Source organism: Bos grunniens, chromosome 1 (genome assembly GCF_055505025.1).
Source record: "Bos grunniens cultivar Pamir isolate PY7600 chromosome 1, Bosgru_T2T1.0, whole genome shotgun sequence".
Lineage (NCBI taxonomy): Eukaryota > Metazoa > Chordata > Mammalia > Artiodactyla > Bovidae > Bos > Bos grunniens.
Genome location: NC_141165.1, coordinates 103,466,091 through 103,491,708, shown reverse-complemented (window position 1 = coordinate 103,491,708; position 25,618 = coordinate 103,466,091). Strand labels below are relative to the sequence as shown.

General features: G+C 38.6%; 1 protein-coding gene across 1 annotated transcript in view; it reads right to left on the bottom strand.

Annotated features, from left to right (window-relative positions):
- The window catches only part of MORC1 (MORC family CW-type zinc finger 1), a 167,544-nt gene that overhangs the window by 117,608 nt on the left and 24,318 nt on the right, over positions 1-25,618 (bottom strand). Inside the window, 2 exon segments of the mRNA XM_086415626.1 lie at positions 18,602-18,707; positions 20,473-20,632. Of these exon segments, the coding sequence (XP_086271752.1) occupies positions 18,602-18,707; positions 20,473-20,632 (266 nt within the window).

Here is a 25,618-nt window from a genome sequence, read left to right as displayed (position 1 = left end):
TATGGGGTCGCACAGATTCGGACACAACTGAAGCGACTCAGCAGCAGCAGCAGACTTACATCAGTGGAGAAGGAAATGGCAACCTACTCCAGTTCTCCTGCCTGGAGAATTCCTTGGACAGAGGAGCCTGGTGGACTACAGTTCATGGGGTCGCAGTCAGACACGACTGAGCAACTGACACACACACACACACCCCCAGACTTATATCAGCAATAGAAAAGATACTTTTCATTAAAACTATCAGCCCAGAAGGACAAAATCACATCAAATAAACAAAATAATTCCCTTGCTTAAGCATAACAAAAAGAATCTAGGTCCACATGAATGAAATGCATTTCCATGAAGTTACTGTGCGGAGAGAAATACAATAAAATGTTTAATTTACTTTGAAAATTATGAACAAGAAACATAAAACTTCATTCTATAACTGAAATAAGTATTAACATAAGGATTAAAATAAATATTAATGGCCAGTTGAAGGGAGGAATCCAACAAGGGAATTGAAAAATAAAAAGAGAAAAGTAAAGGATGGAAAGGCAATGAAATTGAAGCGGAACAAAGTAAACAGCCTACGAGGAAAACTGCTCTTGTAAAACCGCATGGTGTTGAGAAGTCTTTGTGTTGCCGAACACCAACAACTCCAGGGACCTTCAATATTAAAGTATATTTACAAATTGTAAATCCTCTCCAAATAGACAAGAAATAAAGATCAAAAAAGGCCAAGCCATGCTGAAGAAGTAGCACTCTCCATCTACTAGGCCCAAGAAAAGACTGCTGTGAAGGCTATAAGGCACAAACAGAAAGCAGGGAGTAGTAAACCTATCATTTTTACAATCCCACCTCAGTCCAGAGGGAGGCAAGCTGATGGAAAAGAAATATAAAGCCTGTCTGGGTGGAGGTGTTGCTGCTTAATGGGTCACAATGTTGGCAGTTACTCAGTGAGAAAGAACAGAACTCTAAGGAATTTATAAAAATGATGACAAAGCCCATAGGCTTGCAGTCTAAGGATTTCCTGGTTGGTTGTAAGTTCCTCCAGGTGGGATCTGAAGCTCATTATAAATCCATTAATTGTTTAAAAATAAATTCTTTTAAAGTAAGCCTTCAGTAGAATTTCCCAATATTAATTATATAAAAGTATCTAGTATGGCTGTTGTTTAGTCACTAAGTTGTGTCTGACTCTTTGCAACCACATGGACTGTAGCCCGCCAGGCTCCTCTGACCATGGTATTCTCCAGGCAAGAATACTGGAGTGGATTGCCATTTCCTTCTCCAGGGGATCTTCCTGACCCAGGGATCGAATGTGGGTCTCCTGCACTGCAGGCAGATTCTTTACCCTCTGAACCACCAGGGAAACCCAAGGTTAATGGCAGTGGTCTTTAAATGGCAAATATGAGTGTAGCTTTAATGTGACAAGAAAGGCTGTGTGCATGAAGATATAGCACTGCAATAATGAAGTTGATTATTAGTATATTAGAAGCTGTACAAGCAAGTTAAGACCTCACCTGTAAAGAAAAAAAAAAGTCACCCTAGGACACTATAAAAATTCTGAGTACTTCTCCCATTATTCAAATTCTTTCTGGATCTCCTAATTTGAAATTGCCCTTACAGCTAGAAGCGTTCTTTTAACTTTCCTCAAAGCTAACACTTCTCTGTCATTTGAAGGTAAAAGTCAAAAGTAATTCAGAGCCAAGTTTGAGAATTTGAGAAATAAGGTAAGAGATCAAACTGAGTTATACAAGTTTTGATTAAAAAAACATCACACAAATATAAAATAAGGACACAAATCCTTCTACCTCTTAATAGGTCATTTTCTACTCATTCAATACCTATTCAATGAACGTTCACAGCACGTGTGTAAGGGATCCTCAAGCCCTTCCTTTGTGAGGAGGGGAATGCACTAGAAAGTCTCATGGGACTTAGCATATACCTACTCAGGGCTAAGATTTATCATGGAGATGTATAAGGATATACAGGAACTCTTACAGAAAAGATAACGGTGTCTGGAAGGATCTTTGCCTGGCTTTCTCACGTTCTGTGCCCCTCATGAAGGGTCACACAGACAATACTCTTCCGCAGCTATGAATATGCAGCAACATGTGTGTGATGCTTCTGCCTAGGGAAGCCCGTTAAGGGAGTGAGTGCTCAAGGTTTTTTTGTCTTTGTTGTTTCTGACTTTGTTTTTTCCCTGGGGCTGGTCATATAAGCACCCTCTGCCTAGCATGTATTAAAATTCCGGAGTCCCAGAAATAATGTAGATCCTCAGCGTAAATCAGGTTGTTTACACAGTCTGCACACAGTGAGCCACCTTTATCTGTTAAGAGAAAGTTCTGTATCAGTGATGGGGGGCTGTTTACCAGCTAAGTTCCCAGAAGCCAGCCAAGGGTCAATCTTGTAAACAAACCTTTTAATATTAACATCTCATTTACTTGTGACTAACAGAATGGCAATAATACTTATGCTATTATGATGTTTCAGTGATGGAAAAAGGCGGCTAAGTAGGAAATCTGTATATGAAATAGGCCAATCAATGTCATTTTCAAGTGCTTTTATATGATTCTTAAGGTCCTTCATGACCCTGACACCACTTAATTTTCCAGTCTGATCTCCTGCCAGCTTCAGTCTAGCCATTCAGGACTACCGACTTCTCCAGATATGGGATCAAGCTTTATAATCCTCAAGCCTTGGCACATTTCAATTCGTTGGCCATTTTCAGTTACCTCCTCTTCACGCTTCAGGAGATCTCATTTGCTGTCAAAGCCTTCCCTCACTCCCCAAGGTTGGGTGAATCACTCTCTTCCAGTGCTTCCCTCTTTCTGTGCCTCCTTTTCATCGCACCTGAGCTTCCCAGTGACTCAGCAGTAAAGAATCTGCCTGCAATGCAGGAGACCTGGGTCCAATCCTTGGGTGGAGAAGATCCCCTGGGAGGAGGGCATGGCAACCCACTGGAGTGGGAGAACTCCATGGACAGAGGAGCCTGGCGGGCTGCAGTCCATAGGGTCAGAAAGAGTCAGACACGACTGAAGTTGCTGAGCGTGCATGCATAACACTTAGTCTTGTCACTGCCTGTTTACCGACTGTATCCCCATCAGGCTGTACCCTCTATGAGGCTATCATCCTCATCAATAAGTATTTGCCAAATAAGTGAAAAATTTTCAGGACTTCCTTGGTTTAATTTAGAATAAACAACAGAGGAGTCTCTTGTTTTTCAGTTGCTCAGTTGGATCTGACATTTTGCAGTCGTACAGATTGCAGCACACCAGTTTCCTCTGTCCTCCACTATCTCCCAGAGTTTGCTCAAATTCATGTCCATTGAGTTGGTGATGTTATCTACCCATTTCACCCTCAGCTGTCCCCTTCTCCTTTTTCCTTCAATCTTTTCCAGCATCAGGATCTTTTTCAATGAGTCAGCTCTTTGCATCTGGTGGCCAAAGTATTGGAGCTTCAGCTTCAGCATCAGTCCTTCCAGTGAATATTCAGGATTGATTGCCTTTAGGACTAACTGGTTTGACCTGATCTCCTTGCAGTCCAAGAGACTCTCCAGAGTCTTCAACACCACAATTCAAAAGTATCAATTCTTTGGGTTGTTGGAAAAGGGTGTTTGCTACAACCAGCATGTTCTCTTGCCAAAACTCGGTTAGCCTTTGCCTTGCTTCATTTTGTACTCCAGGGCCTAAACTTGTCTTTTACTCCATATATCCCTTGACCTCCCAACTTTTGTATTCCAACCCTCTTTGATGAAAAGGACAACATTTTCTGGTCTTAGTTCTAGAAGGTCTTCTGGTCTTCACAGCACCGTTCAGCTTCTTAGGCATCAGTGATTGGGGCCTGGACTTGGATTACTACGATGTTAAATGGTTTGCTTTGGAAATGGACTGAGATCATTCTATCGTTTTTGAGGCTGCACCCAAGTACTGCATTTCAGACTCTTTTGTTGACTATGAGGGCTACTCCATTTCTTCTAAGGGATTCTTGCCCACAGCAGTAGATATAATGGTCATCTGAATTAAATTCACCTGTTCCCATCCATTTTAATTCACTGATTCCTAATATGCCAATGTTCAATCTTGCCATCTCCTGCTTGGCCACTTCCAATTTACCTGGATTCATGGAACCAACGTTCCAGGTTCCTATGCAATATTGTTCCTTACAGCATCGGACTTTACTTTCACCACCAGACATGTCCACAACTGAGCATCATTTCTGCTTTGGCCCAGCTGCTTCATTCTTACTAGAGGATTAATAATCACCCTCCACTCTTGGCGGGGCTCATCTTTCAGCATCATATCTTTTTACCTCTTCATACTGTCCATGGGGTTCTCCAGGCAAGAATATTGGAGTGGGTATCCTTCCACAGTTCAGAAAATGACTCTTAAATCCAGGTACTGGACTAAATTAGATCCCTTCTGGAATATCTCAGAGGTGCCATATTTCTACTCATGAAAACATTGTATGTTATAATAACCAAGACACTTTTCTAAATTTACTGCCAAAGTCCCTAAAAAATCTATGAAGATTATTTTGAAGTTGAAACTAACAAAGCCTAAATTATCTTGAATATACAGAAGTGCAAAAAGATTTTTAACTAGTTTAAGTTCTGAACTATAAAGGGGATAACCAAATTTAACCTTAAGGTAGATTATACCTAAGATAAATGTCAACTCAAAGAGGAAATTTAAAAGGCAAGTTATAAGCTTCGCAAAGTAATGAAAGTGCTTCTACCATAACCATAGTACAGTAAGAAGCACATTATAACAATTTGAAGCTGTAACTTTTGATGTGTTCCCAGGCAGCTCAGTTAAGACATAAACCAGAGACATTACAGAATGCTGTCCAATGACTGTCAATTTAGAAATACACTGACAATATGGCACCTAATTTCAAAACATTACTTGGTACAAAATTTCAACTCTGTGACCCTGTATTATATCATTGCTTTCAGAATTGCTTTGTCAGATGGGTTCCTCTAGTTGCTTGAGATCTGGAACTGTGATGGATTCCAGGGGTACGAAAGGCCCTTTTGATGGCAGTCAATTCCATGACATGCCTTTTTTCATCATGAATCTGTGACAAGAGTCCATGCTTTCTTCCATTTTATCATAAGGGTTGAATATGTTAAGAAGATGATAAGTAACTGAAAGCAACATGGGTACAAGGAAATCACATGCACAACAGACCAGAGGAAATGGTCATACAATCCTAGCCCCTACAAAAAGGGAAAAATGCTACAAGAGCGATTAAGCCTGAACAATTTGAAAACGTAATTCACAAAGACACATACACCCCCACGTTCACTGCAGCACTATTTACAATAGCCAGGACATGGAAACAACCTAAATGCCCAGCAACAAATGAACGGATTAAGAAGATGTGTTACACTTCTATCCAATGCAATATTACTCAGCCATGAAAAGGAACAAATTTGAATTAGTTCTAGTGAGGTGGCAGAACCTAGAGTCTGTCATACAGAGTAAAGTCAGTCAGAAAGAGAAAAACAAATATCATATAATTACGCATATATATGGAATCTAGAAAAATGGTATTGGTGAACCTATTTGTGAGGCAAGAATAGAGACACAGATGATGAGACAGACTTGTGGACACAGGGCGGGAAGGAGCGGGTGGGACGAATTGAGAGAGTAACACTGACGTATATACACTACCGTATGTGGGAAGCTGCTGTACAGCACAGGAAGCTCAACTTGGTGCTCTGGGATGACTTAGCGGGGTGAGATTGGTAGGGGGTTGGGGGGGTGGGAGGAAGGCTCAAGAGGGAGAAGATACACATATACATATAACTGCTTCCCTTGTGGCTCTGCTGGTAACGAATCCATCTGCAACGCAGGAGACCTGAGTTCAATCCCTGGGTTGGGAAAAACCCCTGGAGAAAAGAAAGGCTACCCACTTCAGTATTCTGGCCTGGAGAATTCCGTGGACTGGTATAGTCCCTGAGGTTGCAAAGAGTAGGACTCAACTGAGCAACTTTCATTCCATAACTGATTCACATTGTTGTACAGCAGAAACTAATACAACACTGTAAAGCAGTTGTATTTTAATTAAAAAAAAAAAGAATATTTTACATAAAACTCCATATCAACAAATTTGAAAATCTAAACAAAAGGAGTATTTTTAATAAGAAATTATAAATGATAAATTTGCCCTAAGAATTTTAAATTTTGAATAGATTAACAGTTATAACCCAACTGAAAAGTAAAAAAAAGTAGTAATAGGACCACAAAATTTTCAGGGAACTTCTATCCAACCTATAGGTAAATGACGGATTCATTTTATATAAACTCTTTTAAACTAACAAAAGAGGTGAAAAACTTTCCAGCTCATTCTACTATAGACTATACACCAATAGTAAGATAAGGATAATAAAAGCATAATTATAGCCAGTCTCATATGTAAACATAGAGACAAAGAAACATTAAATAAAATACTAGCAAAATTAACACAGTGAATAATACATCATAAACTAGTTGGGTTTATTTGAACAAAGCAAGGATGGTTCAACATTATAAACTCTAATATATTAATACATTGCTTTAACAGATTAAAGGAGAAAAACAAATCTAAATCACTTCAACAGATATCAGAAAGCACTGACTAAAATTTAATATCCACTTTCTGATGTAAAAAATAAAAGGAACTCAGTTATTGCCTTCCTGAAACTGAAAAGGCATTGATTCAAAGGAATAATAACTAGAATAATCATCACATCTAATAGTCAAATGTAAAAAAACTCTATTAAGATAAAAACAAGACAAAAAAGCATGTCTGCTACTACCACTTCTATTTAACTAGCTAATTAGTTAAAACAAGAAATAAAGAAATAATAAGTAGATGGTTGGAAGGCATCACTAACTCAACGGACATGAGTTTGAACAAACTCAGGGAGATAGTGAAGGTCAGGGAAGCCTGGAATTCTGCAGTTCATGGGGTCTCAAAGAGATACGACTTAGCAAATGAACAACAACAGAAATAAAGACATAAAACCATCATTGTTTAAAGATAAAAACTACATATAAAATTTAACTGAAAACTATTAGAATAAAATAGTTCAGTAAATGGTGAGATATAAAATCAACAGGCAAAAAGTCAATGCTTTGCCATCAGTAAACTAACAAATAAATAATTTGAAAAAGCAATGAAGAAAAAAATAAGTCTTATCTGAATGCTAAGAAGAGTCAGAAAATGCCCAAGAATAAACTTAACAAGAAATATACCAGAACTAAGTGAAGAAATAATAATAGCTAACAATTACTGGGTATGTACAATGTGCCAAAGAAGAATTTAAGCACTTTTTACATCATATATCATTTAATTTTCACTACAACCCTGTGATATAATACCATTACTATCATTACCATTTACAAATGACTACATTGAGGCTCTGTGAGGTTAACTACCTTCCCCATAAAAACACAGCAGGTAGAACTATAAATTGAACTCAGTCTAACTACCAAAGCTCTGTTCTTAATTAGTATGATATGCTATGCTGTTATAAAACTCAACTATATAAAAGTAGACGGGAATAAGGACCAAAACATAAATATGCTAGTTCTCCCCCAATTAATCCATGAATTCAATAGACTACCAGTAAAAAAGCCCAAGAATTTTTTTGTAATAAAACTTGGAAAGCTTGTTTTAAATATTCATATAAAAAAGAACATCTACAAGTGTAGGCAATTTTTAAGAAGTTTAGGGGTAGTCTTACCAAATAACAAAATGCATTATAAGGGCTATAGCAATTAAGAAATTCTAATGGAACAGGAATAAAAAATTCTATCAGTGAAAAGGGACAGACTGTCCAGAAATAAATCCATGAATGGTTGTAATCTAGTTTATATTAACAATACACTTCAAATAAGTAAAAAAGGCTGGATTATTTTTTAAATTCTATATCCTTTAGGAAAGCACGAAATTAATCTATCCTTCCCCATGCATATAAACTTCAAAAATAAATCCCAGATGGATTAAAAGGCTATATGGAAATAAATTACAAATATTAAAAGAAATGATGATAGGAAAACATATTTGGCTAAGGACGGACTTTCTGAGTTCAGAATGCAAAAGAAGCAGAGAAAAGAAAGTATTAGTATTAACAGATTTGACCTCAAAAATTAAAAAATGTCTGTAAGACAAAGGAAAATACTAACAATGTTAAAAGTCAAGGGGGGAGCTTCCCTGGTGGCTCAGAAGTAAAGAATCTGCCTACAAATGCAGGAGACATAGGTTCGATACCTGGTCCAGGAAGATCCAGGATGCCATGGAGCAACTAAACCCTCACACCACAGTTACTGAGCCTATGCTTTAGAGCCTAGGAGCCACAATTACTGAGCCCAGGTTCTGCAACTACTGAAGACCCCATGACCTGGAGGCAGTGCTCTGCAACAAGAGAAGCTACCACATGAGAAGACCATGCACTGCAACTAGAGAGCAGCCCCCGCTCGACACACTGGAGAAAGCCCGCACGCAGCAATGAAATCCCAGCACAGTCAAAAATAAAAAAATAAATACATTTTTAAAGAAAGTCAAGTGGGGAAAAAGGAAAGGAGGTGTGTGTTTATAAAAAGCAAAAGCAAGCGTCCTTGTGCTGATGAACTGGTGAATTTGCATCAAAGTTTGTTCATTATATTAATGTTGATATCCCTGTTATGATGTTACACTATAGTTTTGCAAAATGCCACCACTGGGAAAGGGTACACAGCCTCGCTGTATTGCTTCTTATTACTGCATGTGAGTCTGTAATTATCTCAATAAATGTTTCAATTTAAAAAAGGCCAAGTGTCAGTCTGTGTGTGTTCAGTCAACTCAGTAGTGTCTGACTCCCTGCAACCTCAAGGATTGTAGCCCACCAGGTTCTCTGTCCATGTGATTCTCCAGGCAAGAGTACTTAAGTGGGTTGCCATTTCCTCCTCCGGGGGATCTTCCTGACTTAGGGATTGAACCTGTGCCTCTTGCTTCTCTTGCACTGGTAGGCAGATTCTTTACCACTGTACCACCTGGGAAGAATGTCAGACTAGAGGAAAATGTTTTCTTCATATTTAATACCCAAAGCATTAATAGCTATACTACACTAAATATTCCTAAAAATCAACAAGAAAAACTATATAAAAGAAATATAAGCAAAACACACAAGCAAATTATGGAATTAAGTGTCCAAAAACATGAAAATATACTCAATTTTTTTAATATTTAGGAGGAAACTGGAGTGCAAAGAAATATTTAATCTACCTGCTAAATTTTTTTAAGTAACAAAAATTCATTATCTCACAGTTCTAGAAACTAGAACTGTGAGACAAAGATGTCAGCATAGTTGGTTTTTCTGTGTGAGCTGTGAAGAAAAATTTGTTTCATGAGTTTTGCCTAGGTTCTAAGAATTTGCTACTTGGCAACATTTTTAAAGATTGATTACATCAAATCATGGTGAGAATCAGGGCACTGAGAAAATTCAGACCATTGGTTAGATGTATAGAAATGTAAGTATTTTCACACAGCACTTTAGCACTATTTAAATTGAAAATTACTACTACTTAATCCGGCAATAATTTTTCTAAGAATGCCAAAGAAGTATTTGTACATGTGCCCTAAAATAAAACAATCAGCATTGTTGAAAGAGTGAAAAAATGAAGTTTAATCAATAGGGGAGCATTGATATATAACACCACATTATACATTATACTATAGTATATAGTAACTGAATATTATACAAAATTGTTATATACCAATATACAGTAACTGATCACTATACAGGCATTTCAAAAATAAGGTACAGCATTTTTAAAAGTCATCTTTTAGAATGAAGTGCAGCATTATCTTCTAAAGGGAACCAGGGTCTCTTGGAGAAATGACTGCAGTGCTATATCAGGGAAAAAAGGAAAGTAATATGAGCCCAGAACATCTTGTGGTTCCAGTAAGTACCAAAGTGTTTTAAAATGATGACATGAAAAGAACATAAGATTCAGCTTGAACAGGCTCCCACTAGCCAAAGCCAAATTTAGAACAACTCTAGCCAAATAATTTATATAGACAGTAACAGATTATGACCCTGAAAATAGAAAGAATGAAAAAGAACCCAAGGATCCAAACTACATATAAAAAGAGAAAGAGCAAGAGGTTGAAAGATAAAGCAAGTGTGGTAAAATACCACATTTGTGGAATCGTAGTGAAGTACATTGGAATTCTTGGTATTATCTTTGTAACCCATTCAAAAAGTTTAAATTATTTCAAAAAAAAAGGTAAAGAAGAAAAAATATCTGCATTAAATCTAATAAATTGACAATTATTAAGAAGAAAACTAGATGGTATATTTTAAAACTCAAGGTGCAGAATAATTTCTATAGAAGAAGAGAGATTAAAAGGAACTGGGGTGGAAAGTGAGGAAGCACTATTACACCAATTTGTATGTTTATGAAGTTCAATTTGTTTTCAATAATTTAATATATGTATACTACTTGAAGCCCTTCCCGTCATACACACTCCATCCTCTTCCCCAAAGATTAATGCCCCTGGAACAGGTGATGGACCACCACGTAAACAAGCAAGAGTGAGATGTAGTAAAGAGTAAAGAAAACGAACACACAGATCCAGGATTCACTGGCATATCTTACATGTAACTGCAAAGTCTTTATACAGTTCAGTTCAGTTCAGTTCAGTCGCTCAGTTGTGTCCAACTCTTTGCGACCCCATGAATTGCAGAATGCCAGGCCTCCCTGTCCATCACCAACTCCCAGAGTTCACTGAAACTCATGTCCATTGAGTCGGTGATGCCATGCAGCCATCTCATCCTCTGTCGACCCCTTCTCCTCCTGCCCCCAATCCCTCCCAGCATCAGAGTCTTTTCCAATGAGTCAACTCTTCGTATAAGGTGGCCAAAGTATTGGAATTTCAGCTTTAGCATCAGTCCTTCCAAAGAAATCCCAGGGCTGATCTTCAGAATGCACTGGTTGGATCTCCTTGCAGTCCAAGGGACTCTCAAGAGTCTTCTCCAAGACCACAGTTCAAAAGCATCAATTCTTCAGGGCTCAGCTTTCTTCACAGTCCAACTCTCACATCTATACATGACTACTGGAAAAACCATACCCTTGACTAGACGGACCTTTGTTGGCAGTAATGTTTCTGCTTTTGAATATGCTATCTAGGTTGGTCATAACTTTCCTTCCAAGAAGTAAGTGTCTTTTAATTTCATGGCTGCAGTCACCATCTGCAGTGATTTTGGAGCCCCAAAAAATAAAGTCTGACACTGTTTCCACTGTTTCCCCATCTATTTGCCATGAAGTGATGGGACCAGATGCCATGATCTTCGTTTTCTGAATGTTAAGCTTTAGGCCAACTTTTTCACTCTCCTCTTTCACCTTCATTAAGAGGTTTTTTAGTTCCTCTTCACTTTCTGCCATAAGGGTGGTATCATCTGTTTATCTGAGGTTGTTGATATTTCTCCTGGCAATCTTGATTCCAGCTTGTGTTTTTTCCAGCCCAGTGTTTCTCATGATGTACTCTGCATAGAAGTTAAATAAGCAGGGTGACAATATACAGCCTTGACGTACTCCTTTGCCTATTTGGAACCAGTCTGTTGTTCCATGTCCAGTTATAACTGTTGCTTCCTGACCTGCATACAGGTTTCTCAAGAGGCAGGTCAGGTGGTCTGGTATTCCCATCTCTTTCAGAATTTTCCACAGTTTATTGTGATCCACACAGTCAAAGGCTTTGGCATAGTCAATAAAGCAGAAATAGATGTTTTTCTGGAACTCTCTTGCTTTTTCCATGATCCAGCAGATGTTGGCAATTTGATCTCTGGTTCCTCTGCTTTTTCTAAAACCAGCTTGAACATCTGGAAGTTCACGATTCACGTATTGCTGAAGCCTGGCTTGGAGAATTTTGAGCATTACTTTACTAGTGTGTGAGATGAGTGCAATTGTGCGATAGTTTGAGCATTCTCTGGCATTGCCCTTCTTTGGGATTGTAATGAAAACTGACCTTTTCCAGTCCTGTGGCCACTGCTGAGTTCAAACAGGAGATGGCAAGAGTGAACGTCGACATTCTAGGAATCGGCAAACTAAAATGGACTGGAATGGGTGAATTTAACTCAGATGACCATTATATCTACTACTGTGGGCAGGAATCCCTTAGAAGAAGTGGAGTAGCCATCATGATCAACAAAAGAGTCCGAGATGCAGTAGTTGGATGCAATCTTAAAAATGACAGAATGATCTCTCTTTGTTTCCAAGGCAAACCATTCAATATCATAGTAATCCAAGTCTATGCCCCAACCAGTAACGCTGAAGAACCTGAAGCTGAACAGTTCTATGAAGACCTACAAGACCTTTTAGAACTAACACCCAAAAGAGATGTCCTTTTCATTATAGGGAACTGGAATGCAAAAGTAGGAAGTCAAGAAACACCTGGGGTAACAGGCAAATTTGGCCTTGGAATATGGAATGAAGCAGGGCAAAGGCAAATAGAGTTTTGCCAAGAGAACACACTGGTCATAGCAAACACCCTCTTCCAACAACACAAGAGACAACTCTACACATGGACATCACCAGATGGTCAACACCGAAATCAGATTGATTATATTCTTTGCAGCCAAAGATGGAGAAGCTCTATACAGTCAGCAAAAACAAGACTGGGAGCTGACTGTGGCTCAGAGCATGAACTCCTTATTGCCAAATTCAGACTTAAATTGAAGAAAGTAGGGAAAAGCACTAGACCATTCAGGTATTACCAAAAAAAAAAAAAAATCCTTATGATTATACAGTGGAAGTGAGAAATAGATTTAAGGAACTAGATCTGATAGATAGAGTACCTGATGACCTATGGATGGAGGTTCATGACATTGTACAGGAGACAGGGATCAAGACCATCCCCATGGAAAAGAAATGCCAAAAAGCAAAATGCCTGTCTGGGGAGGCCTTACAAATAGCTGTGAAAAGAAGAGAAGTGAAAAGCAAAGGAGAAAAGGAAAGATATAAGCATCTGAATGCAGAGTTCCAAAGAATATCAAGGAGAGACAAGAAAGCCTTCTTCAGCGATCAATGCAAAGAAATAGAGGAAAACAACAGAATGGGAAAGACTTAGAGATCTCTTCAAGAAAATTAGACATAACAAGGGAACATTTCATGCAAAGATAGGCTCGATAAAGGACAAAAATGGTATGGACCTAACAGAAGCAGAAGATATTAAGAAGAGGGGACAAGAATACACAGAAGAACTGTACAAAAAAGATCTTCATGACCAAGATAATCACAATGGTGTGATCACTGACCTAGAGCCAGACATCCTGGAATGTGAAGTCAAGTGGGCCTTAGAAAGCATCACTATGAACAAAGCTAGTGGAGGTGATGGAATTCCAGTTGAGCTATTTGAAATCCTGAAAATGATGCTGTGACAGGGCTACCACTCAATATTCCAGTGAATTTGGAAAAGTCTTTATTATAAACTTATAATTTCATACCAGTATCCACACAATGGGCTTCCCTGGTGGCTCACATGGTAAATAATCTGTCTGCAATGCGGGAGACCTGGGTTCTATCCCTGGGTTAGGAAAATCACCTAGAGAAGGGGATGGCAACGCACTCCAGTATTATTGTTTGGAGATTTCCGTAGACAGAGGAGCCTGGAAGGTTACAATCCATGGGGTCACAAAGAGTCAGACACAACTGAACGACTGACACATCCACATAATAAGGTTGTATGTCTTATGAATGAAATTTAAAACATCCAAATTACAGAACTGCAATTCCACACCTGGCATCTACATAAACTCTCTGAGTAAGGAATGTCAAAGCAGAATGACAACGCTGTAGATTTTGTATATGCCAATTTACACTAACCACATATGAGGTTAATGATGGGCACTGACCCATTTTAAACCTTCCACCAGTCTGTCATCTTGCACTTTCTTAGTCCTACTACCCTCCATCAGTATATAACCTTAGAAAATGACTTTTAATTTTAATAATCTGTGTGACTGTGATTGAAGGTTACTAACAACCACCAGTGAGAAGGTAAAAATGGATTAACTTGATTCTACTTGATTCTATTCTGCACAAATAGACTACTTCAAGGAAAAAAAAAAGTTTGGTGGGAGAAAATGTTACAAAGGTTTGAGGTGTGGGACGTGGTTCAGAGTTCCAAAAACTACCAGAATATAAATTAATAAACAAAAATTGGGGTGTCCCTAGTGGCTCAGTGGTAAAGAATTCACCTGCCAATGCAGGAAATGTGGGTTAAATTCCTGATCCGGGAAGATCCCACATGCTGCAGAGCAACCACGCCCATGCACCACATCTATTAAGCCTGTGCTCTAGAGCCTGGGAACTGCAACTACCGAGACCACACGTCACAGCCACTGAAGCCCACGGGTCCTAAAGCCTGTGCTCTACAACACGAGAAGCCACAGCAAAGAGAAGCCCCCCACAACACAACCAGAGCATTGCCCCCTCTCACCTCAACTAGGGAAAAGCCCACACAAAGCAAAGACTCAGCACAGCTAAAAATAGATAACAAATTTTTAAAAATTTGTCTAAACAGGCCCCAAAGAGACATCTTGTTTTCCGTTATTAGTTCACTTTTATTTCTTTAACATTTAGTATTCTCAGCCCTCTCCGGCCCCTCCATTTTGTTCCACATTTTGATTTGTTACGAAGCTATATTTCATACCATCTTCTTCCCTTTCGAGAACTCTGCCTAAGCTTAACATGATATAATTCAACACTATTCTTTTTCTGTAGCTACAACTCTCTTTCTGCATGTTGCCCTGGAACCTCTGCACCCTTCTCTTGCACTCTCCACATACCACAATCACAGATCCAAACTCCAGTTTAATATATCACACATTAAATGCAAACTTATGCCTCATCTGCATGCTGAAATTGTGAGATGACTGTTATATACCTACACATAATTTTTCTTAAGTGAAAGCAGTTTATCTTTAGACTGATACTGCCAAAGCACAAGCCACCGCCCTGTGCTTGAACATCACACTTAATGAAATTTTCATGAGGCTATTGTCATCTTGAAACAAGGCCCTGACAATGGTCAGATAACTACTGTTAGAGCCTCAGCCCAAGGTACAATGATGAAGGATTTTGATTGCTAAGTTTAAAATAATAAAATACTGGTGATGCCAAATATTTGCAAGAACTGTATAAAAGTTCAGATCCTTTGACTCACTGGTTCCCTTCCTGGGAATCTGTCTTAAGAAAATAATTCAAAAAATAAAAAAAATACATGTTTACAAATATGTTTATTTCAACATTACCCACAAATAATGTGAAACACTGAGACTAATGTTACTATACAGAAATGCAGGAATTGTTATGTAACTTATGATGAATCAATGCAATGGCCACTTATCAAGAAATCATGAAATGAGGCTTATTAAGACTATACATATGTTTAGAAGCAAATCGTAAATGAAAAAAGAAAACTGAAAAATTGTCCTTAAAAACACTAGAATGGACAAATATAAATTAATAATTATGATATAGAAATTCTTTTCCTTAAAAAGTTTTAAAATATTGTTTTACTTTTGATTTTACAACAAGAAAAATTGGAAGAAAATAAATTATACCAGAAAATCAATTCTCTGAAGCCAAACAAAGCCTGTAAGCTTTGGTTTTCCTATTCCTACGTAGAAAATTAAGTTATTTTCAGAATTGGCAGGACCACATCATCTAAGACTAAAGGTGAAAATCAGACAGTTCAAAACCTTGAAATTTGTTTTTGGACAGATGTCAAATCATGCCCTGTGGCTTCAAAGAGATACAATAGCCAGAATAGAAAGAAATAGTAAAAAAAGTTGTTTTATTACAAACCACTTATTCTCAAAACCAAGATATATAAACTGCACTTGATTAGAAGTTCAAAGATCAGAAGTCATAAATGGAAGACGAGTCAAAGAAAGATCCATCTTGGACCAGATGCATTCTTTCAGCCTCAAGATTTAATGGTTTTACTAATCCCTTAGTGAAGAGGAATTAGAAGTTATTGTCAGAATCCACTAACTTTTTAGAAGAGAAACTGGCATTACTACTGCCTCCCCAGGAAGTAGTATTGCTCTCTCTACTTGGCACCAGCTGGTACTTACAAAAGAAACCATGAAATGTACTGCATCTTTGCTACAGAAATTATGTCACCTCTTTACAATAAATCCTTCCTCATAAAATCCCATCCTTGTCTTTAGAAAAATTTTCTTGTGATTGAAATGTGAAACATTTTGTTGAAAAATCAATCAAATAAAAAATTGCAGGGTGGTCAATGTTCCAAAGCAAAATTGTGTATTTCTTAGGTCTGATCCATTTTCTTTATTTTGTAATTAACTGCCTAAATGCCTTAAGAGGGCTTCCCTGGTGGCTCAGATGGTAAAGAATCTGCCTGTGATGTGGGAGACCTGGGTTCGATCCCTGGTCTTGGGAAGACCCCTCTGGAGGACACTATGGCAACCCACTCCAGTATTCTTGCCTGGAGAATCCCCACACAGAGAGGAGCCTGTGGGGCTATAGTCCATGGGGTCACAAAGAGTTGGACATGACTGAGCAACTAAGCACAGCACAACAAATGCCTTAAGAAGCTTCTAGCTTCATTAAACAATCTGGGAACAGTAGGAATTTTCCCCAAAGAATTAGCTGTCAAAGTATTCCTCTAATAATATATTATTTCCTAATGCTAGTGTTGAAAGGCTAAGGCATTCTGACAGATAACTGTTTGAAAATTTGAGCTCAAAGCTGTTAAGTAGTATGAAATATTGGTTTTGGAACCAGTCCTTAAGTAGAGGACAAGGCCAGCAAGAGAGGAGGAGACAGTAATGAAGGTGCCAGTAACAGTTCTGGGCACCCTTTCTGATATTGGCATATTAATGTTGGCAGAGGGGTTCCCAACACTTGTAGAATGGTAATTAGGTTGGATATTTAAAACAAAACAAAACAACCACCTTTATTTCTGTGTAAAATGAGAATTCCACATTTTAGAATGAGATGAGAAAAAAATATACATTAGAAAAATATAGAAAAGATAATTTAAAGTGGGTTATCATATGTTAAAGTCTCCAACTGGGAAAAGAACTTTCAAAATTTCACTTCCAAGGGAAAAGAAAAAGTTGTCTAAGCTGATGTGCTTACTTGGGTCTCAACGCTGCTGCTGCTAAGTTGCGTCAGTCATATCTAACTCTGTGCGACCCCATACACGGCAGCCCACTAGGCTCCTCTGTCCCTGGGATTCTCCAGGCAAGAACACTGGAGTGGGTTGCCATTTCCTTCTCCAATGCATGAAAGTGAAAAGTGAAAGTGAAGTCACTCAGTCGTGTCCGACTCTTAGCGACCCCATGGACTGTAGCCTACCAGGCTCCTCCGTCCATATCTTCGTCTAAAACGTCACTGTCCAATACCGTAGCTTCTGGCCATACATGGCTATTGAGCACTAGTCCAAGCTGATATGTGGTACACATGTAAACCACACTGGATTTCAAAGATTTGGAATGGAAAAAATTGAATGGAAAATGTCTTAATATTTTGCATACTGAAATTTCGAAATTATGTTATATATATTTGATGAAATAAAAACATTGTTAAATTAATAACAACCATTTCTTTTTACTTCTCCTAATGCAGCTACTCATAAATTTAAGATGACATATATTGTTCATATTTTTGGCTTTCACTATATTTCTACTGAACCACAATTGTTCATTAAATGAATCAGTCCAGATTAAATTCCTTTAAAATCCCTTCTAACTGTAGCATTCTGACACTAACAGAATAAAGGTTTAAGCTAATAAGCTTTTTTTTCCTTCTTCCTCTTTCATTAAAAGTTTTTTATTATTGGACTATAATTGCTGTACATGTTACATTCATTTCTGCTGTACAACAAAGTACATCAGTTATATGTTTACCCATATCTCCTCTCTCTTGAGCCTTCCTCCCATGCCAGCACTCGAGGTCTTCACACCAAGATTGGTGCTCAGTACCAAGCACCGACCCCAGCTCCCTGTGTAACACAGTACCTTCCCAGTAGCTACTTATTTCACAGTTGGTAGTATATGCATGTCAATGCTACTCTCCCAATTTGTCTGCTAATAAGTTTTAAATACAGAGTGAAATACAAAGTTACTTTAGAGAAATCCAGGTTTAATCACTATTTCATATTTCTCCACACTTTTTCACCCATGCCCCTACTAATTTCTCATTCTGTTCCCTATGGATCCCCAATAGCCAAGAAAAATGAATATCCATTTATTTACTTATAAACTGCAAGTAAGCAGTTCATAGGACCATTCTGAACTGTCATTCAGCGATATTCCTCTGAATCACCTCTGAAACATATGAAAAATATTGATTCTTAGGCTTGATATCCAGAGATTCTGACTCAGTAGATGTGGGATAAGACAGGATCTTGTACTTCTCAAGAAGCTGTCTCACAGGCTCAGCCAGATTTGGGAATCAGAGGTCCAGCCTAACATACTTTATCTGTAATTGGGGTAAAATGAATGGCTCTAGTGCTGAGGCCAAGTGGCCTCCGACCTGGAACCAGGATGCAGGTTTCCTAACTCCAGTTCACTGGCATCGTTGACACATGTTCTGACAAACACTCATATACTCACTCTCCAAGAGCTCCAGCCATCAGTATATCTTCTCTGTCAGTTTTAACATCCAACTCAGGTTCTCCACTAAGCAGAAGCTTCAAGTTATAAACAACCAGCAAAGTACCTAGTGGAAAAATAGATGTTTGACTTTTGTCAATATTTAACTACACTAAGCATTAGTCATGGTGCTATTATCTCACCTAGGGAATTAAGCCCGCTATAGACTAAATTTTCTTTTGTACTTCAGTAAATAAAATGCCTTGGTAAGTTTCAATATATATGTCTTATAGTAAATTCCACTTTCTGCCAAAGAGCATTGAGTTTCTATAGCACCATGCTTCTTTTTAACTATTCAACTTATTATGTCTTTCAGTGTGGATTCTTCTCATAATTTGCATTATAAAAACTGTTAGAAGCCTGAGCCAAATTTGTATTATAGGTAAAACTCTCATTGTCAGAACTGAAATCAATGCACATAAGAACAAAGATAAATTTTTACCATTTGTATAAATATGAAGTATTGCTTTGTATAAATGTGTATAAATATGAAGTAGACACTAACAGAGGTGTTGGTAAACTTTTTCTGTAAAGGGCCAAAAAACAAATATTTCAGACTTTGCAGGTTTCTTACAACTACTCACAACTCAGCTCTACAGTGTAGCATGAAAGCTGCTGCAGGGAATACACAGATGAATGATGTAGCTACGTTCCAGTAAATGGTAACTAAGAAAAACAGCCATGGGGCCAATTTGACCTGCAGGCCCTAGCTTGCTGATCCCTGCTCTAAAGCACAGTAAACAAAAACAACCCAAATTGTTTATAAACTTGATTATAATATAAAGACAAACAGCACTGTCAGAGAAATTTGAAGAACAACCAAGTACACTTTTCTTTTTGGTAATACTAAAATGGAGGGGAGAACAGCAGAGTGACTAAGAATCTGGACTTGGACTTGGGAGCCTAAATACATGTGTCAATACCCTGGACCAACCATTTACTATCACAGTGACTTCAGGTAAGTTTCCTAATCTAGATGATAGAGCTCATGAGGCACTTAAAACACAAGGGTTGTTTTGAGGATTAAATGAGTTAATTTTTATAAGGCATTTAGAAAAGTGTTCAGGAAATAGTATATCTTTCAGTAGTATATACATCAGTATTTCACAATTATAAGGCAACTAAAGAGACTATACATTAACCATCCTTAAAGTACACCATATATCTTAATGAAATGAATATTTAAGTGCCATTATTTTTCTTCTATGAGAAAGGGAAAAGGATGACACAAAACATTACTTTTAAACAAACTACCACAAGTTAGAGGAGAAATTTGCTATAAACATAACATAAAACAGAATTTTAATACAAACAGAATAGAATTTTGCACATTAACATTAGAAAAAGCAGAATGCAAATAGCTTTCTCTAGAGCAGGAATCTTTTTGCTTCTAGATATGAAAAGTGGTACAAGTCTGGAGAAAGACTGCCACAGAAGCCTGGACTTGTTACTTTATAAACTGCTAACCCTCTTACATGCCCTGCGGTCATCTAGTCTTGGATGCTGTAGTAGAGAGTCTCCTGACACAGAGAGATGAGGAGAGAGATTATCTCTGGCAGAGACTGTGATTCCCTATGATCATAGCCTGTGTCAACCTCTCCTTACCCGGTTTCACCAGGCTGTTACAAGTACAAACATTTCTCCCAGTGCCAGTGACTTAAGAGTTATTCCTGTTTGGATTCTCTAAGACAAAATTTATAAAAATAAAATGAATAACTGCCTCATATGAGATTCCACATGGCATTTTAAATAGAAATCATATTTACAGTCTTTTGTATGACGCTGAAAACAAACACTTCCACATTAAAATTTCAGGGTTGTGATGATCTTACCACATTTGCCGTAGATCACATTAAACTGCTGCATCAATTCAGCTTCAGTTTTAAATGGAGAATATTTATAAATTATAGACAATTCTGTTGAGAATTTTTGAGGATCATCTGTGACAGATTCTCTGGTTCTTGTTAACCATGAAGGTATTGGAACCACAACCTATTAAAAAAAACACATCAATTTACTATGAAATACACAGATAAAAACCATCATTTTTTTTTGGTCTGACCCTAATTCACTCCAAATTATACAACGCTAAGTTACGAGTGTACTTGCCCCAGGTATTCTAGTTTGATAAGGAAGAGGCACAAAACAAAAATTTATACTTAAGAGTTTTATTCTAAAATGTTCCACTACAGAACATGGTGACTGATGGACTCTACCTCAGCCCCTACAGAATTATGGGTCAGATGGCAGAGGAAACAACAGTATCAGCATTTCAGAAGTTGAAAAGTATGACAGCATATCCAAGTAACCAATCCAAAGCCCATACCAGAAATGAGAAGTACCAGACTGATTTACAATTCAGAGCTCCCTCAAAGTCTCAGAGATTGATGGCATGAATTAGCTCTCGAGGTGGGGGTAAAAGAGAGCTACAAGCAGTCCAGCTCCCCATCTGGCATTAGCTCCTCCCCCTCCTCCATAGGGAATGGATGTTTACTCTGTGGAAAGAGTGGAACAAAGCATGTCTGGATTAGAGGATATGTCAGGCACAGTTGGCAGGTGACCTTACTGAGGCTGTGTGCTTAGCCACTCTGTCGTGTCTGACCTTTTGGGACTCAATGGACTGTAGCCCACCAGGCTCCTGTGTCCCTTGCCTGGGGATTGTCCAGGCAAGAATACTGGAGTGAGTTGTCATGGCCCTCCTCCAGGGGATCTTCTCAACCCAGGGATAGAACCTAGGTCTCCCGCATTGTGGGCAGATTCTTTACTTTCTGAGCCACCAGGGAAGCCTATGAATACTGGAGTGGGTAGCCTATTCCTCCTCCCAGGAATCAAGCCAGGGTCTCCATGGCATTGCAGGCGGATTCTTTACCAGCTGAGCTACCAGGGAAACCCTTACTGAGATTAGAGGGATTCAATGAAAGTACACATATTGGATGCTGAGAACTGCACATCTCTTCTCTCATTTGGCTCCCAGGTTCTGCCAGCTAGGCCTTCAGGTAGAAGACTGTAGGAGTCTTCTTTAAGATACCTGACCAGCCCAGAGGGAAAGACATAAAGAAAATTACACTGAAGATTACTCAATAAAACAGCCTGGTATGTATTATTGTGACCTGCATGGCTGCCAAGCCCCACCCACACTCTCAGAGCTTTCAATTGGCATTTTATTGGACTAACCTTAAAATCTGGAAAACTCAGCAGTGGCCACAGAACTGGAAAAGATCCCAGTCCCAAAGAAAGGCAATGCCAAAGAATACTTAAACTACTGCATGCTGCTGCTGCTGCTAAATTGCTTCAGTCGTGTCCGACTCTGTGCGACCCGACAGACGGCCTCCCACAAGGCTCCCCCGTCCCTGGGATTCTCCAGGCAAGAGCACTGGAGTGGGTTGCCATTTCCTTCTCCAATGCATGAAAGTGAAAAGTGAAAGTGAAGTCTCTTAGTCGTGTCCGACTCTTAGCGACTTCGTGGACTACAGCTTACCAGGCTCCTCCGTCCATGGGATTTTCCAGGCAAGAGTACTGGAGTGGGGTGCCATTGCCTTCTCCAAAACTACTGCACAATTGCATTCATCTCACATGCTAGCAAAGTAATGCTCAAAATTTCAAGCCAGGCTTCAGCAATATGTGAACCATGAACTTCCAGATGTTCAAGCTGGTTTTAGAAAAGGCAGAGGAACCACAGATCAAATTGCCAACATTTGCTGGATCATCGAAAAAGCAAGACAGCTCCAGAAAAACATCTATTTCTGATTTATTGACTATTCCAAAGCCTTTGACTATGTGGATCATAATAAACTGTGGGAAATTCTGAAAGAGATGGGAATACCAGACCACCTGACCTGCCTCTTGAGAAACCTGTATGAACGTCAGGAAGCAACAGTTAGAACTGGACATGGAACAACAGACTGGTTCCAAATAGGCAAAGGAATACATCAAGACTGTATATTGTCACCCTGCTTATTTAACTTATATGCAGAGTACGTCATGAGAAATGCTGGGCTGGAGGAAGCACAAGCTGGAATCAAGATTGCCAGGAGAAATATCAATAACCTCAGATATGCAGATGACACCACCATTACGGTAGAAAGTGAAGAAGAACTAAAGAGCCTCTTGATGAAAGTGAAAGAGGAGAGTGAAAAAGTTGGCCTAAAGCTCAACATTCAGAAAATAAAGATCATGGCATCTGGTCCCATCACTTCATGGCAAATAGATGGGGAAACAGTGGCTGACTTTATTTTTCTGAGCTCCAAAATCACTGCAGATGGTACTTGCAGCCATGAAATTAAAAGACCCTTACTCCTTGGAAATAAAGTTATGACCAACCTACACAGCATATTAAAAAGAAGAGACATTACTTTGTCAACAAAGGTCCATCTAGTCAAGGCTATGCTTTTTCCAGTGGTCATGTATGGATGTGAGAGTTGGGCTATAAAGAAAGCTGAGCACCGAAGAGTTGATGCTTTTGAACTGTGGTGTTGGAGAAGACTCTTGAGAGTCCCTTGGACTGTAAGGAGATCCAACCAGTCCATCCTAAAGGAGATCAGTCCTGGGTGTTCATTGGAAGGACTGATGTTAAAGCTGAAACTCCAATACTTTGGCTGCGAAGAGCTGACTCATTTGAAAAGACCCTGATGCTGGGAAACATTGAAGGTAGGAAGAGAAGGGGATGACAGAAGATGAGATGATTGGATGGCATCACTGACTGAATGGACATGGGTTTGGGTAAACTCTGGGAGTTGGTGATGGACAGGGAGGCCTGGTGTGTTGCAGTTCATGGGGTCGCAAAGAGTCAGACACGACTGAGAAACTGAACTATATTCTATATTAAAGTAGTGAAGAATAACAGTGATCTAAGAAAAGTCTCTAATGTGACAGACAGAGACCAAATAAACAAGCACAAACAAAGCAACTCAGTGGTAACAAAAACTATAAGAGGAAAATAAAAATTTCAGAGGAAAAAATTAATCATAGTTAATATCTTCAGAGCTCTAAGCAGAAATATTGTATCTATGAAATAAGAACTATGTATCTTTCAAAAGGAATATTGAGAGACTAAAAAGACTCTTTAGAAATAAAGAACATGATTACAAAAAATGTCTGTAAGAGGGTTGGAAGATAAATGTTAGAGAATCTCACAGAAAACAAAACAATAATTTAAGGATGGAAGACAGGAGAAAAAGGATAAGAAAGTAAAACCATCTTTGGACATCCACAAGCTAAGAACAAATGTTGTAAAATGAGAGAAAAGATAATATAGATGGAAGAAAATCATCAACTACTACAGGAGAATAGCACAGAATTAAAGGACATGAGTTTTCAGACTGAAACATTCAATAAACGCCCAACACAATGGGTATAAATAAACCCACCTAAAGGCAAAACACTGAACTCAGAACACTGGGGAGAAAGACCCTCAGAAAACAGAGCGGAGGGGAGAAGAATGGGTCACACAGAAGACCAAGGAATTAAGACGGCTTCAGACTTCTCACGAACAACACTAGAAATCATATGATAATGGAGCAATGCCTTCAAAATCATGAAAGAAAAATCATTTAAAGAAAAAAACATCAAGACAAACTATCATTAAGTGCTTGGGTAGGAGAAAAACATTTTCATGCATGTGAAGTCTCAACATGTTTTACCTCTTATACACCCTTGCTGAGAAAGCTAATGGAGGATGTGTTACACCAAGAAGAGGCAGAAAGCTAGGGAAGATGATCTGAAACTAGAGAGATGAAGAGAACCGCCAAGACGACGGCAGGGGCAGATCCCAGGATGGCAGCTGAACACCAACCATGGATCGCAGGAGTGTGAGGGGCCGCATTTAAGAAGACTGCAGAGCAGAGGCCTTCAGGAAAGTGGAACTGACAAAACAGCAGGTGAAATTGTCTGGCAGGAGACTAGCTTGCCCACTGGGATTAACACAGTGACAAAGACACATAAAACCAAGCAAATATTCAGTGACAGTGACAAGTACACAGACCACTAAGCAAACAATTAACTGTCAATTAAAATAAAAAGTTCTGCAGGAAAAGGAAAAATAGCTTATGATATGGTATAATTGTGTACAGTATAGTGCTTATATAGTCTCATAATAAAAATACTGAATATTTGACACAACCAAAATTAAAATCAAGTCATATTCAAGGTGGAGAATTGGAAGGATGTAGATGTGTGATAGGAGCAAAGAGAAAGTAATAGATAAATCCTCATCTTTTATAGTGGGAGCTTAACAGATAATGCCGAAATCAAATCAAGAAGTAACAATACAAGCATGTTACACAGAAATCTGCAGGAAAATATCAAAATAATCAGCTAACATTGTTAGCTGCTGTATATTGTCACCCTGTTTATCTAACTTATATGCACAGTACATCAAGGGAAATGCCAGGCTGGATGAAATACAAGCTGGAATCAAGATTGCCAGGAGAAATATCAATAACCTCAGATATGCAGATGACACCACCTTTATGGAAGAAAGCTAAGAAGAACTAAAGAGGCTCTTAATGAAAGTGAAAGAGGAGAGTGAAAAAGTTGGCTTAAAACTCAACATTCAGAAAACTAAGATCATGGCATCTTGTCCCATCACTTCATGGCAAATAGATGGGGAAACAGTGGAAACAGTGACAGACTTTTCAAAATCACTGCAAATGGTGACTGCAGCCATGGAATTAAAAGATGCTTGCTCCTTGGAAGAAAAGTTATGACCAACCTAGACAGCATATTAAAAAGCAGAGACATTTCTTTGCCAACAAAGGTCTGTCTAGTCAAAGCTACAGTTGTTCCAGTGGTCATGTATGGATGTGAGAGTTGGACTATGAAGAAAGCTGAGCACCAAAGAATTTATGCTTTTGAACTGTGGTGTTGGAGAAGACTCTTGAGAGTCCCTTGGACTGCAAGGAGATCCAACCAGTCCATCCTAAAGGAAATCAGTCCAAATATTCATTGGAGGGACTGATGCTGAAGCTGAAACTCCAATAC